The following is a 16,725-nucleotide window of genomic DNA, read 5'->3' as shown; positions in this document are numbered from 1 at the left end:
AAAAAAGTGTTTGAGTTGGTGAAAAAAAAAAAAGGTTGATTGCTTTTTAGGGAGCAAGATTGTGTATCGACTAAGTCTAGGCATCACACTTGATGCAAAAAACATGCTGTAGTGCAGAAGTACTTTATTGACTATGTTGTTCTTCAATACTACGCAACTAAATATGCGATGCACTTCCAAACTTTGATAACTTCCCTCATATAGCGAGGATGCGCAATAAGTTTCCATGGCGCACCGTGCTCCGTAATAAACTAAACCGAGCGGTCCCTTTTTGTTCATTCGGAAACACTCTTAGTACGAACCTCTTCCACAATGTTGCAAATCTCCGAATAAACGAGAATTTACCTTTCTCCGAACAATGCACTTACGCATTCGCCTATTTTAGCGGCAAAGCACAGTGCAGTGTACCCTGTGCGGTGTACACTGTACACCGTACTGTACACTGTACAGCGTTTAGCGCGCGCCGCCGCTCTAGTCCGGCCGTGCACATGCGCACTGGTTGCATGAGGCAGGAGCAGCCCGCGCGTCGCTCCTATAGCGCACCACCGGTACAGTGTACTAGAATGTAGAGGCGTGTCGTGCGGCAGACAAACCAACGGAGAGCTCGGGTCTCTTTTGCGACGAAAAAAATGTATGGAGCGCAGGCGTTCCCCCAGAGAACCCGTGTGGCAGCCAGCGCCACCTAAAAGTTTAACCAAACTCAACTGTCAGTTAAGGTGTTTTATAAAACTATGGACCATAAAATGGAAAAGTAAGACTATTCAAGGCAATAAATAAGGATAAATTTAACAAACAAAACTCATCTGGTAAGCAACGACTGCCAGAGGCGCTGCTTACAACAGTAGCTCCTCAGTGGAAATCTTCATCGCCAATTTTCATCCCCAATTTTCATCCCCAATTCCCCCCCCCCCCCCCTACAAGCCTCTCTCTTTTAGTACACCATGCCGCCCGGCTGCTTAGCTTCCGAGAGCTTGGTAATCTCATACTCGAAGGATGGAATAAAAAGAAAAAAAAATAATGCATTTTTTTTTACTCGTTGCGAAAATCAGCGGACTCTTGCAGCGCGTTTTTTTTTTACATTGTGCTTAAAAATCCCTTTTTATCGTCCTGTATTAGCCACCATTGTATTTTCAGTATTGCCCCTTTTTTACGTTAGCCTGGTCTAAGCCATGGTGTGGAAAGCAGCTTGAAATGGTTATACTTTCCTAAGACGAGGTTATATTGATGTTTTGCACCCACCATGTGGCAATGTTATAATCTACATTGTAAAAATCATCTCTTTGGCTCTCTTTGCGTCAATACTGCTTGCTTGTAGAAAGTGTGAAAGCAGCAACATTCACATGTAACAAGGAATCATGCTGGAGTTATAACATCCGGGGCATCAGGTCCCAGTACGGTAAGTCTCTTTGGCGGTGTGTCGCTTGCTACAACACGCCGTCCTCGCCGTAAATATTGCAGAGGTATTTCAGTTGAGAATTGCTTTCACCTCAATTTCATTAGAAGTTAACACCTGTGCTTAGAATTATCCAGCTGGGATAAGCCCGCCGTGTTTATTTCTGACTATGTTGACTGCCTTGTGTACTCGCCTTGTAAGATGGCAAAATAATATATCAAGAATGCGCGGTCAAGGAACCATACCGGTATGTCTTTCCACACTATGGCTTAGCCCAGGCTAACGTAACGAAAGGGGCAATGCGCAAAACACGATGCTGGCCGAGTAAGTAGTGTAGGCTGCAAGGGGGTGTGCTGATTTTCGCAGCGGGAACAAGAAAAAATGTATCTATTGTTTTTTTCTTTTTATTCAATCCTTCGAGTGTGAGATTACCAAGCTCTCGGGAGCTGAGCGGCCCGGCGGCGTGCTCTAGCGTACGAAGGGAGGCTGCTCCCGGCTCGCTTGGTCAGTGCGCATATTCCGGCTGCCTCCGATTTTCGCCACTTCTCGGCCCCGGCGCTTCACAGGGCGCAGTGGCCACGCGCTCGCCAGTTCCCGTTAAGAGTGTACCGCACTGTATATAGCTGCCGGGCCGTACCCTGCCTATAATTTTATGTCGAGAAATGGCTCCTTACCAAAGATTGTTTAGCTAGTGGAAAACCATACAAATGAGCGCGGGAAAAACTGCATTTCCTTGGTTTTTAGAATCGGCCTGACTCTCACTTCCCCGTGACGCTTGCGGTTCGAAGCGCATACGTAGGCATTGCGATACGCTGCAAGATGCAAAAAAAAGGAAATCGGGCTTCGCACAACCATTACCGTCATCATCACTGCTCGAGCCTAACTTTGCGCCTGTATATAACCTGAAGCCCGCTGAAAAAGGCTTACAAAGTTTACATTCAAGAGTTTACCTTGCCGTTTATGCCCAGTAAAAGGTAGAAAAAGAACTTGCGCAGGCCAGGTCTTTTGTCGGCTATGCCCGTCTTCACGGCTCCCGGGTGAAGGAAGTTTGCCGTCACACCTGGACAAGGCAAAAATATGCTTGCATATATACGAAGCAGAAAGGGTACGCGCTTAATAGCAACGAACGGTGTTTTGGTAAGGTGAGCGCGCTATAACTCTAGTCTAGCGGCTGTGCTTGCAAAATGTACAGTGTGTAATAATTCTGACATTAAGTTATGTGCGTTTGCTTTGCCAGTTGCACACGAAAAGCACGGTTCGAGAAAACTTTTGGTGCTGGCTTTCAAAAACTCGTCAGAACCCACCCTTTAGGGATTAGTATAATTAAGCATGGTATTGGTTGTTAGGGGTATTTAATGGGTACGTCATGCACCCTTTCCCTCCCAATTCTTCAATTTCTCATAAAACATAATAAGCACATTTATCACCTGGTAGAACAGGCTCAAACGCACATTTAATCACGTAGCACTTCTTCGGCTGCAAGTGTCGTACCTCATTTCGATGCCGCAAACTAATAGAAATCATTTTAGGGCTACAGGTTAAAGCCCTCACTGCAACGTTGGTGAGTGTTTTGTACGGTGCCCCCGAATCTAACTGTAGCTAGGTGTCGTAAAGAACACAATGCAACTATAACAAAGTGACTCGTATATCTTCGAACGTTAACTTTGATAAACATGTCTTGAATGGAATCATTCGCAACACCGAATGATGAGAACAGATATTAAGACGAAACTAAGGGCTAATCTCCTTTCGATGGTATTGCACGCACACACACACAACCACACGCCCGCGTAACACACACACACACGCCCACACACACACACACACACACACACACACACACACACACACACACACACACACACACACACACACACACACACACACACACACACACACACACACACATGTTCCGCTTTTTTTAAACATGGGGAGCAATTTGGGGAACTGATTGAGTCATCCCTCCCTCTCATGACGAACAATGTCGTTGCTTTCTGTCATCATTCCGCTCCGCTACTGTAGTGAGGAGACAGGTCGTTTCATGAATGTTGAAGCGGAGGTCATGTAGATGATGACGACGGTGAGGGAATTGCCGTGAGATTACATACAACGCAAAAAAACGCACGCAACAAACGCACATGAACCACGCAAAAAACGCAAAGTGGTAAATATTTAACTTAACAACGAAGGTGCTGGTTTGGGCCTGTTGGTAGAACATGAAAAAGAATTAAAGCGCTATAGGACAACGAGACTTGCTTGTCCCGTTGTCCTAGCGCTTCAATTCCTTGAATAACGAAGTTACGAAGGGTCCGCGCTTGGCCTATAGGACCCAAACGGGTAATGCTTCCCTTGAAGGCAACACTCGTACCGGCATGTTTGAGTCGCTCGGCCAGTGCTATGGTAAACAAGCTGAGCGCCAGTTTGGTGTTTCCGTAGACAGCCGTCGGGTTGGAGAGGGGGTTGATGCCCCGCGCCTTGTCTTCTAGCCTATCCACATCCCCCAACCGGTGGTAGTCGGATACAACGTTGACCACTCGGCTCGGTGAGCTTGCCATCAACAAATCTGCGGGGAGCAAAGGTTGAAACCTGCTATCTCTGCGCAAAATATTACAGAGCATAAAACATCACAAAATTTAAAAGTTCATGAAATAAGCACTACAAGCCCGGAATGAAACATGAAACTAAAATGAACGCAGGAACGTAAAGGTTCCTGGAATAAGCCCTGCAAGCCCGAAATTAAAGCCCAAACCGAAACAAACGGGCTGGAAACAAAAAAAATTGTGGGAATATCTGAAAAAGATTCGTTCCAAATGCGAGCACGCGAAATTTTGTCTTTTTGCGCCACAAAGCGAGCCAAAACGAATCTTGGCTCTTGTCTTTGACAGGTGCGCATCAGACTCAGCATAAATTCTTGCTTCTGGATATCTTTTGGTGTTGTTTAACTCTCAATCACGCAGCGACGCCTTTGAGGTACCTCCAATGTGCTCCGCGCGTCTTTAGCACTGTGGAGACTGGTCTACTTCCCCTCTCTACTCTCGTCTTTCTGCGTCCATCACCCTTTCTCCGTATCGGCGTGGCACCCCTTCCTTCTCCCGCGCCGTTGCTGATGGCGGAGGCCGTGCACATACATTCCCACAAACACCCGCTCCCCAAGCCACGCACTACAGCTCCGCCGCGGCCCCCCACTGCGCATGCGCGGCGCGTGCTGATTACACGCGTCCTCTTTGTTCTACGATGTGCTATCGTTGGCTTTCCTTCCATCGACGCTCACGTTCGTTTCCCCTCCCGCGTTTGTTCGCGCTTACTTCAGGGCACGCGCACAGGCTTCAGACGCTTTTGAGGCTCGAGTCAGATTGTGATTCTGTTTGTAGGGTTTTATGCGCCGACGCAACGCCGGCGATGAGGAGCGCCGTAGTGGAGGGCTCCGGATTAATTTTGACCACCTGGGGATCTTTAACGTGCGCCGAAATCTCGTACACACGGGCGTTTTTGCTTTTCGTCTCCAGAAAAGCGGCCGCCACGGCCGGGAATCGAGCCCGTGACCTCGTGCTCAGCAGCGCAACGCCTTAGCCACGGAGCCACCGCGGAGGGTGAGGCTCCAGTCAGGCGGACAGATTTGTTGCGGTCAACTTTCTTAGGGCTTTCGCACTAAATGATTTCTTCTACTAAAAAAAGGTTACAATGTTAAATCTTCAAAATTAATTTCTTTTGGGCTTACCAGCCAGAAGAACGGTGAGAAGGAAAGGGGCCAAGTAGTTTACTTGGAAAATTTCTTCGTACCCGTCTTCAGTATATTTCACTTGTTTAGAATCTGTAAGGCACAGGCACAATAAACGCAATAAAATTTTGCAAGTTGTACATGTTAACGTTTAGTGTAACGTATTAGAGAAGTAGATGTCAAAAAACCATCAACAATATAATTTTCCCCAGAGTCAATACTGGTTTCAAGAAGCTTTATTTAAAATCTTTACATCATTCCTATTTACAACGCGACAGACGAGACAGACAGGATAATAACCACAAGACCAGCGCTGTGCTGTGATTATCCGATATTCAGCGATATTTTTGTGCTGTGGTATACGCGTTTGGCTATCGCCTACTCAGCAATATTTTTCTTAGCACGGCTGACCGTGTCATTGAGCAAAACTTGTGTGGTTTGGCAAGCAATTATTCGTTATGTTTATGATTACTTCGCTTTTGTGAACTCGGAAAAATTCCCAGGCATCGGCATTGATCTTTTTTAAGTGTTCCGTGAGAGTGGTTTCGTATTGGAGCTTGCGGTTGAGCTTCCTATAAAAAACAGGAGCTGTAGCTCCTGGACCTGCGTTTAAGAATTGAGGAAGACCATGTGTGCTGGTTATACTTACCTCGTTGTGAGAGACCCCTCCTCAGTAACAGTTCAGGGAATTCGAGGTTAGTGAAAAATGGAGCGAGTTTCTCCGTGTTACGCGCAGCCTTAACCCAGTCCTGCTACCATACTGTTGATGAGAGCTTCGGGGGTCAGTTAAAGAGGCTGGAGGCGGCAGGTTACCCTGGATCATCCCTCCGGAGTTGTGACAATAAGTTGATCAGTTGTGTAAAGTCTCGTGGGGGCCCCGATTAGGGAAAGGAAAAAAATTGCGCGCCAATCCACCCTCTGAAGGTGGTTGGAAAGCGAAGCTGTAAGCGACCGCCACAACAATTACCCATGCGACGTCACTTGAATTCACACACGTGGCTCTAAAAGGAACTAAACCAGAGACAAGTGAAATGCCTTTAACCACGCCCTTTGTTACTTCAAAGAAATATTCTTTGGTATAAGGTTAAATCAATGCATGATTTATGAATGGCGGTTGGCTAAGTTGTATTGGTAGAGCCCATGAATGGAAACTCTTCTTTTGTAAAATTATAGGAAGCTCAAACTCGGTGTTCTCGACGATCTCACTTCTCCTCCGTCTCTGCCGCCGCCGATGAAGGCGACGAGATCGGCGGCAGAGACAGAGGAGAAGTGAGATGCCATGCGTTGGTGCGAGCTTCTTTAATTCTTACTAACTCCAAGCGGATGCGCAAGGCACGCACGCGGCCGCTACCCGTGCCGTGGGCGGAGCGCACAGCGGCGCGAGAGGTTGTGTGATGCTATCACGTGGCATTCAGTGAAAACGCAGGGGGTAAACCCGCAGATGTACTCGGTGAGTGCACCGTCTGCCTCCCCCGTCTTCGCGTGCGCTCGTAGCACAATTGGTAAGACAACAGGCTCTCGCTCCATTTCCCTATTCATTCCAGGTTCGATTCCTGGAGGTGCCAGGAACTTTCATTCATTCGCGTGAGTTTTCTATTGACACCAACAGTTGTGACAGAGCCATTGGGGGGTAGAACTGAAAAGCCTCGCTTTCAAAACCAGAATGCAATAAACTTGCTTTGCTTCCCAGCGTGCACCGTACGTCGCATGGTTTAAAGAATGTTGCCAGTCAGTATGGCGTCACAGTGGTCCTTTGCAACCAGCGAAAATTGGAGGGAATTTGCGCAGCCGAACACAGAACGGCTACGTCGACAGACAGCGTAGCCAAATTGGGGTGTGGCTCGAAGCATGAGCGTAGATATGTGAACCGCCAATCCGGTGTTTTTGCACAAAGTTCACCTATCGTGCGGTGCGTCATACATCGGGTTAGGCTGCCAGGTGTGCCAATGTTAGATTGCGCTCCCATGCGCTCCCATGAACAAACGTGCGCGATCGCAATTGCCCTCACAGTGCAACATGTGCGGCTGCCAGCCGGTATTTGAGGAAACTGATATTCTTACCAAGCACCCCAAACAGCTACATCGAGAGGTAGTTGAAGCCCATCATACTATTAAGAGGGGCTTAAACTGTGTAAACCACCCTTCAGTGGCGCTTACTGATAAGAGTTGTCAGCGGTTGAAAGAAAAAGCATTAGGAAAAAACAGGTTTTCTTTGTTTTTTTTAACCAGGATAATATTGCAAAAAAAAAAAACTTGGCCTCTCCTGGAAAATTTGTTGTGATGCGACCAATCTGCAGTGGGGGAAACGCTTTCCGTAATCAATGCCTTGACGTGAAATCGTGCGCAGATTTTCGGAGTGGAAGCTCTGCTGGGACTTTTGTGATGCAGCATTAAACAATTATATTCTTTTCAGTGTAAACGGAAAAAAATTATCGGGCACTTAAGGGTTTTGAAGGCGAAAGGCAGCAATTATTGAAGACTTCTTTACTGCTGCATCGTGCTTGCGGTGCCGTTACGTTCTCTTGTTATGCTGCACGCATCAGGATAATTCTTGTGCCATGCTCGCACGGTAGAGGGTTAGTGCCGCAGTTACCACACTTGGGTGCGACTTTTGAAGTCCCGGGTTCACATCCTATTCGAACGCAAAAAACTTTCTATGTATACTTTTTACTTATTTCCTTGTTACAGCAGCTGTACTTTGTTTCCATTCGTGTATATAGTCGCCAGCAACTACGTCTCCTTTGCCCGTTTAATGAGACATTAAGGATATCGCCTGAAGGAGTATGTCGAATTTTTTATAGATCTGTGCAGAATCGTCGTTTTTCATTTTTTTATATTTTTCAGAAAAAAACTTTTTTTTACGCCCCTAAAAGTTTACGAAAATTTACATCTCTATTACTGGTAAAGAGGTTCACTTCCGGCATAATAGCAGATCACTTTTGTTTCCTTTTTTCTGTGTTCGTATGCCTTCTTGCCGCGCGTGGCGTTGTTCGCCGCGAGTATAAATGTGTGCGACGGGTTATTAATAAATTTAGTTGAGTGTCAGTGCTCGTCCTGTGTTTATTCTCCTGTGTGTCTCATCTGTCGTGCTGTGATTATATATTAAATCTTACCAACTGGCCCAACTTGCAACTGCTCTATCATTGCAGCTAGCAAGTTGAGGTTATTTACCTCGCGTGCTTCTAGAAATTTTAAACGATTCGTCTCTATAATTAGACATCAGGTACGGACTCTTTTGAATGTGCAGTTGTGAGTCTTCAGGAATACCAATGTATACCTGTTACTGCGAAAAAGATGTGCCCTTCGGATCTAAGAGTCGTTCACTTATGTCAATTCGTTCTTTGTATTCACGCATCCCCTTCATGTCCTTGGCATGCCTTCAGGATAGGCGTGTCACCACGCTGTCGACATGTTTGCTTATTTTTCGATAATAACACGCTGAAAGCTTTAGAAGATTTATAAAAAGACAACATTTCCTGCTCTTCACAGTGTTGAAAAACTTCGCATTGTGAGGGGGCACCACTTGTTCTTTGTCTTTGTGGCTATCACTATGGCAGTAATGAGATTTAGTTTCAAAATGTTTGGAATAGTGTTGCAGTAGGCGCGTGACGCCCATACTCGCAGTATTCCTCGGTACTTGCTTGTAAACGTATTTGTAGCCCTTTGCACTTACCCCCTATAGCTCCTGCATTATTGATGAGCACGTCCAGCCTCTGTTCTGTCCTGATCGCGTCATCACAAAATTTACGTACAGACTTCAGGGAGGTCATATCGAGGTGTTTGACGACCACCAGCTCTCTGGTTTCCTCAAAGATCTCCTGAGCGACTCCTTTTGCCTTCCTCAAGTTTCGACAGCCAATGATGACTCGCGCTTTGCGGTGCGCGAGTTCTTTCGCTGTCTCTCTGCCGATTCCTGCGAAAAGGGCTCTTTAAGTCAATCAATAGATCAACGAATTTGTGAATATAGTTCTTAGGCGGTAACAATGCGTCGCGGATGGGGAGTCAGAAACTGCTCCAACGAATATGGACAACGCAGTTGACGTTAGTTTTTACACATGTGGTTTACTTCAGAACTTTATTCATCCGGGCTAGAAGTAAAGGCAACCCAACAGAATTTCGGGGGCATTTACTACGCTAAATGTTTAGAGCGCCGGTACATCAGCGTCCGTAGTGATTGTTATTTTCGTCGTTGTTCCAGCTATGAACCTGCAAAACCGTTTCCCCCAAATGGTAGTGACAGCCTACGCGAGTGCGCCAGGTACATTACAGCACTTGAAGGGTACCCACGCCTTAGGTGATGATAGCCACCTCTCGGAAAAACACCGCCCTGAAGTAAATGCGGAAAAGATTGTAAGCTGGCATGGTTTCGCACGAATCTGCCAGCCCAAAACGTTAGTGCCGTAGAGCGCATTAAGCTAGGATGGAAGTCGCGAGAGGATGGATGCACGTCGCCATCATCGCATTATACATGGCTCATGAGGCTGACTGTACGCCAGGCAAGGTCGCCATTTACGGCTCTGGCAAAACGGCATGGTGTGCACTCTGATATTAACTAACACGCCAGAGAAAAAAAAAAAACTCCCTAAATCTTTGAATAGTGAACAGCTTCAATAAACTGCTACTGCCAACTCGTTGTATCGTTTTCTTGCTTAAAGTCAAGGGCAGAGTAAAATCGTGCTCTGAAGTTATTACTTCCGTTGCTTGCGAAACCAAATGCAAGCCGGCACTGATTGAATCTCGACTGCACGTATAAGTTGCTTCTAGAGGAGGAAATAAGACGATAAGAATGCTTTTATCCATTAGCACCCCCAAGAATTCTAAAAAATATATATGAAGCTATAGCACTTCGCAAGTAACACTTCGCAAGTAACAGTTTTGTTGATAGAACTAAACGTTGCCAGCATTAAGTTGGTGGGGAGGGAGAGAGAGAAAGAGAGAGAGGGAAGAGAGAGAAAGAGGGAGAGACAGAGAGAGAGAGAAAGAGAGATTGAGAGACAGAGACAGAGGGAGAGACAGAGAGAGAAAGAAAGAGAGAGTGAGAGACAGAGAGAGAGAGAGGGGGAGGGAGGGAGAGAGAGGGGGAGAGAGAGAGGGAGGGAGAGAGGGGGTAGGGGAGGGGAGGGTCGTAAAGATAACCATCCATGTCGTCAACAAGCGAGAAAAATCATGTAACTGGCGTGCGATCGTTATTACAATAAATATCGCAAACTTACCCTTATTGATCAGCGGATTGCCCCACATTTGGATGAACATACAACGCAATGTTTCAGAGTCTACGCTAGAACTTTTTTTAACATAATCTTCGAGTACATAAGAGCGGTAGGTATACCATACGAGTGGCGGTCACTTCACCGTTTCTACATAGTTCTGCCGCTGTGAGGACTACATTTCTTTTCTTCTACGTTATGTTGCTTCAGAAACCACAAAGGCTTATTATATTTAGGGTCCTTAACATTCGGCCAGCCACTCAGTCCCAAAAACATACACGGACATCTTATATCATTATCGCCGGGAGCGCCTCCTTTACCCTCCTCCTCACCCATCAGTCAATAGACAAGACTCTCGAATCTGGCGCCGAATCCAAACACAGACTTACTACAGCATGGCAATTTTACATCATATTTCACCAGCTGTTTTTCCCTACAACTGCACAACATGCAATACACCAAACACCACCTATCGCCTCGTATGGGAGTGCGTCCAACATCCCAACCCAATTCCATCACTTACAATGGAGCAGTGGAAGCACAGGCTGACCAGCTTCCAGCTCGAGGATCAGGAGTACCTGATCTCCCGGGCGAGGGCTGCTGGGGGGCCTGCAGGCGGCCTGGACTGAGGCCACCACCCACTCTCCTTTCCCCCTCCTCTGTCCTTAACATCACTTCGTTTTAGAACAAGTTGCTGTGCAACGCTCGGCATTACTGGTGACCACGCTCAGCACACAAATAAGCACGTAAACATCGCGCTTACCCGAGGTGGCACCAGTCACGATGACCGTCTTGCCCGCCATCATGGCCTGAGACTCGCACATGGCGGGCCGCTCCCACATATGCTCGACGGAGATTAACACGATCTTGATTAACAACACGACCTCTGCCACAACCGTCAGCAGCCATGCTGCGAAGGTCTGTCTCTCTTCGGGCAACGGCGATCCTCCCTTCGTGAGCGCGTTTCGTTCCCCGCACACATCCTTGACGACGTCTGTCTCCCTCATTCTGTCCCTGCTGCTGTGGGCAATGGCGGTTTCAGGCAAAGGAGTGCGTTAGGACAAATGCTTGACAAAATAATGTAATTAAGGTTGAATTACAATCTGGGTGTGTGGTTTTAAGCAGCTGTGTGATTTTATAGATTTTATCTCTCCGCATGGCACAGATAAAGCGGTGTGATTAGATAGCGCTGCAGATAAGGGATTAATTCTAGTCGTTTTGTCCTGTCGCACGCGCTGTTTTGTATACGTTTCAATGGCAAAACAAGTAACCCAACACTTAACTTTAGTTACTGGGAAATCTTTCCGCTGTAATTTACTTCCTATAAAACTGCACCTGCACACAGTTGTGTGGGGAGAACCCGTATTACTTTGCTCAAAGGCGTTAATCGTAAACACTCGACTGCAATTCCGTTTTTTAAATGCAGAGCATTTCTTTAACTCACGATGTCACCCGTTCTAGTTGTCCATCGTCGTCCGCACCCCTCCCCATACACTATATAAAAAAAATAATACTTACCGGCGCCTGGTTTCGATCCCAGGACCCTGCGGGTGGAACGCAAGGTACATGGTGCTCTACCCACTGCGCCACAAAGCCGACACAGAATGGAGGGCTACGAACGCGCCTTATATCCTTGACTCATTCAAACTACGTCAAGAAGCTGCTGATACAACGCATTCACTACCTGTGAGCGGAACGCGAGGTACATGGTGCTCTTCCCAATGCGCCACAATAATCATACCCACCTGCTAATAAATGATGTCATACCCACCTGCTAATAAATGATGCCACGTGACCACGTAATTACGTCTCCTCATTTAATTACAATACAACAACCAACAGCAACAAGTGCAACAACATTAACGTAACGCAAACTACTTAACGTCGTGCGCTCCCGGAAATGCTCTGCATTTGATCGTGCCCCTCGCGAGGGGGATGTTTAGTTTCCTGCCGCAGCAAGAACCAGGCGGCCTCCTGCGCAGTTTGTGGCGCACACCCACTTGGGGGATTGGTCAGGATCGTTTCACTTACTACATGCCGGTTACGGCAGGGTTTGACTCGAACTTTTTTGCAGTTACGCGACACAGTGTCGGCGCCGGCGTGACTTAGGCTTCACTTGCGGGAACGGCTGGCGACATGTGCTGCCAAGTACCCTGCTACCACCGAAGTGGAGAGAGAGAGGGGGAGATACACAAGGGGATGTAGACGCTCTCAGCTCCTTTACCGCCTTCCCCATTCCGAATGAAGAATTATAATAACAATAACACTTCTGGCCAGGCTTAGTAGGCACGGCTGAGCCGCGGAAGCGCGGCTTTATGGGCACAAGCCCTGTTGACTGCAGGGCGCACTGGGAGTGGGGGTCCGGGCGCGCGAGGGCAGACAGCCACGAGTCGGGGGGAGGGGGGGTGTGCAGGGGAAACTACTGAAGGGGACATACTGCGGAGTCGAGCTCTTGCGAAACCACGTACCCTTTCTTTTGTCACCACCGTACATTCATTGTCCTTCAATTGTCGCTTCTACGCATTCCAATTTAAGTGCGCGCACTTCCGGCTACCGTCGCCGTAGTTCCCGGTTGACGGTGATGACGTCTTTCCGTGGACTCTTGAATAAGCCTAGTAACGCTATAGCAATAAAATCAACCAGCCCAACATGTAATAATATCTGCCGTACAAGCACAGAAGAGCTCGCTATGCCCCGCGGCATTGCAACCCGGCGTACTTTTCTTGATTATTTGCAAGTAGAAAATATAGCACTACATTGTGCCGAACAATTATTACAAGACAACGCACAAAAAAAAAAAACACTGTTGGAAGTTAAATCTTGGGAAAACAAGCATGCCCCGTCATTTGTTTCCCAAAATACATTTAACAGAGGCAGGCCCAACGTGTATGCTAAAGAGTTTTGAGGAAACACAAAAAAAGGCGAGTCCCTTCTACTGTTCCTACATGCTTTAGGGGTTTACATTTCCATCCACAAGTATTGTCGCTGTTGTAATGCGGAACAAGAGATTCGAAATTTAAAACAATGATATATATTAAGTGTGCCAAATGCCCAGGCTCAAAAACCCCATAATAGTTGTAAACACCGCCCTCTCACCTCTCCTTTTCCTCATATATCCTGTCGCCTAACAGCAGTTGTATATATTCGTTAGCCTATCCGAAATTCATGATGTTAACTTGGTTTTCGTAAAGGTGAGGCCAGCGATAGTTCCTTTTCAGTGCAGAGCAGTTTAAGCGCTCGCCTTGTCGTCCTAGCTCGCTCGCTGCAACCAAGCATATCGCCACGGCGTTACGGTGTAGCCTATCACGGTCCCTTCGGTTGACCCAGAGGCTTCGAAAGCCAAGCGGCTATGCCAAAAATCCAATCCAATCCAATCCAATCCTCCCGCTTGCGCAGCACGGCTCTCCAGGTCGACTTCGGCCGGCGTAGCCAATCCAATCAAATCCAATCCAAGTAACGCTGTTGTTCGAGGCGTACCCTAGAGGCTTCGAAAGCCAAGTGGTTTATATAGTCACAAGCGTTCGAAACTCGTGAAACGCTGGCGCTTGTCATACATCTTCCCATTGTTTAGCGCAAAGAAAACTAAAGGTACATTTGAGGGAAAATATACGTAATTAACCGGAAGCGTCCGCGTTCCTTTAGTTAAGGACGCCCGTTGGTTTGTTGTTTTTTACGATAGTAAACACAAAATGTGGTAGTGCAACGCCGGCACGTGCGGGTTGAAAAGCACAAACAGAACAGAACTCCCGCTGGCGCAGTTTCAGGCAGGGGGTGCGCGAGCAGTAGCAGTAAGAGGATAACGGCGGTACAGCCCATTAAGGCCCAACCACATGCACGCGTAAAGCCGACGTACTCGCCCAACGACGTAAACCGGCGTAAGCGCGTAAGGAACCGGCGTACTCCGGCGTACGCCGAATGCATTGCTCCGCGCTTGTTACGCCCAAGTCAGAGCCCGCCAGACATCGACGCAAACTTTCGGGCGCATGGTGTTGACGTAGACCTCTGGCGGTGATGTTATCTGGTGGTCAGGTCGCATAACAAGACAGCAAATTGATAAAAAATAAGCTGACTTTGCTATTAATTATGCGATAAAATGAAGTAATTTGTAAAATACGGAGAGCAAACAACCGGGCCAAGCACGCGAAGCAACGAGCAACTGTGGGAGCACGGCAGTTTACGCCAAATGTTGCGAAGGGTTAAGTGCCTCCCGAGTATGCATACTAATCGTTTACGTTTTTTTAATGTCCAAAGAACTGTTTTAGCTGTTTCTGTATTAAATATGTGTACTTTTGTGAGAATAAACATTATTTGTTTTATTTGAGTTAAAATGTAGTTGAACTGGTCGCCACAAAGCTGAGTCCAGGGTAGTCGAGCCACACTGCGCAGCGCTTGGTTTACGCGCGCCATGGAGGAAAGAAAAGGTTCTTTCCTCCATGACGCGCGCGTTGCGGCGATATGTGGTTACTAGCCCTCTCCGACGTCGTCGGTCGGCGTGAAGGCAGCGGTGTATGTCGCCGCAGGCGTACGTCGTTGCGCGAGTACGTCGATTTTACCCGTGCATGTGGTTGGGCCTTTATGGCGAATCACTGCTCTGCACTTCTGACGGCTTTCACATTGAGTGGAACGGCTTTAATTTTTTTTTTTTTTGGCTCTTCGGGCGATCGCCATTTTCTTTCAAAAGAGTTCACATTGTGGCCTTTAAGGAGACCCGTTATATGATTGTACATTGTGTTTTTTTTTGTGTGTGAAACACGTAAGCTTAGCACATCGTCATTTGTTCCTCTCTGTTTTCGTTCTTTATGTCGCGCTTCGTTCCATTAGACAGATTATTTGGGTATTTTATTCTCGTGGCTTGAATCTTCCGACACAACTAAATTCCAGCGAAATTAAACCACGGACGTAACGAATAACCGCCCCGTTGACTGCACTGAGCTGACTAAATAAAAACGAAGCACTTCGAGCTTGCTGTTTTGCACAATGTCACGGCTGACACGCGGTACTAGTGGGTAGTTGGGTAATGATCGACTGGGTGTTGTTTAACGTGCGCAGTAGCTTTCGCACAAAGGGTACTTCTATATTCAATACTCATAGTAAAAGTGCGGAAGAAAAACGTTGTTCAAAGCTGCGACTCGTGTTAAGCAGAATGATGCTTTAATTCGTACACCCATAGCCAAGACGGTGAAGAAACTCCGTAAGGTAAAGGCATCTACAAAGACCTCTAAATTATCTCCATAGATCTGCAAACCTTGAGAAAAACATCTTTTTTTAGATCTTGTTTCACACTATTTAGCCTCATCTTCTCCTTACATGCGTAAAAATACGTCGAGCTATAGAAAAGGGTCTAATAATTTTAGAGAGCGAGCGAGCGAGCGAGAGAGAGAGAGAGAGAGAGAGAGAGAGAGAGAGAGAGAGAGAGAGAGAGAGAGAGAAGCTTTAAATAATCATATTCTATTGTTACAAAAGCTTATGTCCCAACAAAAATGAGGGAAAATACGCAAGCTCAGCAAGTTAGACAGTTACTAATTTTTACTGCGAGATTTTACTAGGCGTTGCGTGCATTTTAAAATCGGTTTGGTGACTCGCTAGATGCTTGCCAATGAAGGTTCTAAACTAATTTTTCCACCTTAATTACGAAACAATACTTATTACTGATAAATTATTAAAAATACTTTTGAAATATTGAAGAATACTCCTAATATATACTTACCAGCGTGATCTGCAGTGTATAACTCGAGCATTGTTTCAGTGTGGCTTTTAAACCGATGGAGCTAGATCCCTTTATCTCCGCCAAAAGAAAATTCGGTATCAATTTTATCACGCCATTTTCTTTCTTACAATTTATGTAAATTGAACAATTTTGTATTTGTTAATCGACCCAGACCCCCTATAAAACCGTAAAGCTTGCTTTTCAGCATAGCGGTTGCACGAGAATGTAGCGGTGTAGAGAATGACCGCAAGCATAGCAAGGGTATGTGAATCAACCGCATACAGCTTTGAAGACCAACGTGATTACTTTTCTGCCAAGACAAGTTTGTGGCATGTTAGTGTCATAGCGTTGCGGGGAAACCAACAGTTCTTCATGGCGGGGAGCCAACAGTTCTTCGGTTTTCGTTTTCAATATTTTCTTTCTGTATAATATTAAGCGTGGACGGTGCATCTATGCTGTAAGGAACGCTGTAGTGACAACCGGGATTAACTGCTCAATAAATTAATTATGGGGGTGGATTCGCGCCCATAACGACGCTTTTGTTTTACCCTGCACCTTTAATCTAATTCGATTCTTGCAGATACCCGAAGCCAAGAAATGAGCCCCTCGAAGACTTACTTGCAGCTTGATGAATGTTGGTTCGAACGAGGACGCAAGAAGACACCTCCACCACGGTTTCGTCAGCACTGAAGCGAGTGAGA

General features: G+C 46.6%; 1 protein-coding gene across 4 annotated transcripts in view; it reads right to left on the bottom strand.

Moving 5' to 3' along the window:
- The window catches only part of LOC144170712 (retinol dehydrogenase 14-like), a 24,122-nt gene extending 7,397 nt beyond the window's left edge, over positions 1 to 16,725 (bottom strand). For 2 of the 4 annotated variants that reach the window (XM_077700674.1, XM_077700676.1), the window contains exons 1-6: positions 16,643 to 16,725; positions 11,081 to 11,337; positions 8,784 to 9,023; positions 5,112 to 5,204; positions 3,762 to 3,956; positions 2,344 to 2,453 (exon numbers count right to left, since the gene is read on the bottom strand). In XM_077700674.1, the coding sequence (XP_077556800.1) occupies positions 2,344 to 2,453; positions 3,762 to 3,956; positions 5,112 to 5,204; positions 8,784 to 9,023; positions 11,081 to 11,324 (882 nt within the window). In that variant the 5' untranslated portion in view covers positions 11,325 to 11,337; positions 16,643 to 16,725. Of the gene's footprint in view, positions 1 to 2,343; positions 2,454 to 3,761; positions 3,957 to 5,111; positions 5,205 to 8,783; positions 9,024 to 11,080; positions 11,338 to 11,835; positions 11,856 to 16,642 lie in introns of those variants that run through there. The other 2 variants (XM_077700675.1, XM_077700677.1) reach the window with 2 other exon arrangements.

This window comes from Haemaphysalis longicornis, unplaced genomic scaffold, assembly GCF_048455015.1.
Source record: "Haemaphysalis longicornis isolate Haplotype H1 unplaced genomic scaffold, Haemaphysalis longicornis Haplotype H1 scaffold_2, whole genome shotgun sequence".
NCBI classification, from domain to species: Eukaryota; Metazoa; Arthropoda; class Arachnida; order Ixodida; family Ixodidae; genus Haemaphysalis; species Haemaphysalis longicornis.
This window is presented reverse-complemented; position numbering and strand designations above follow the sequence as displayed.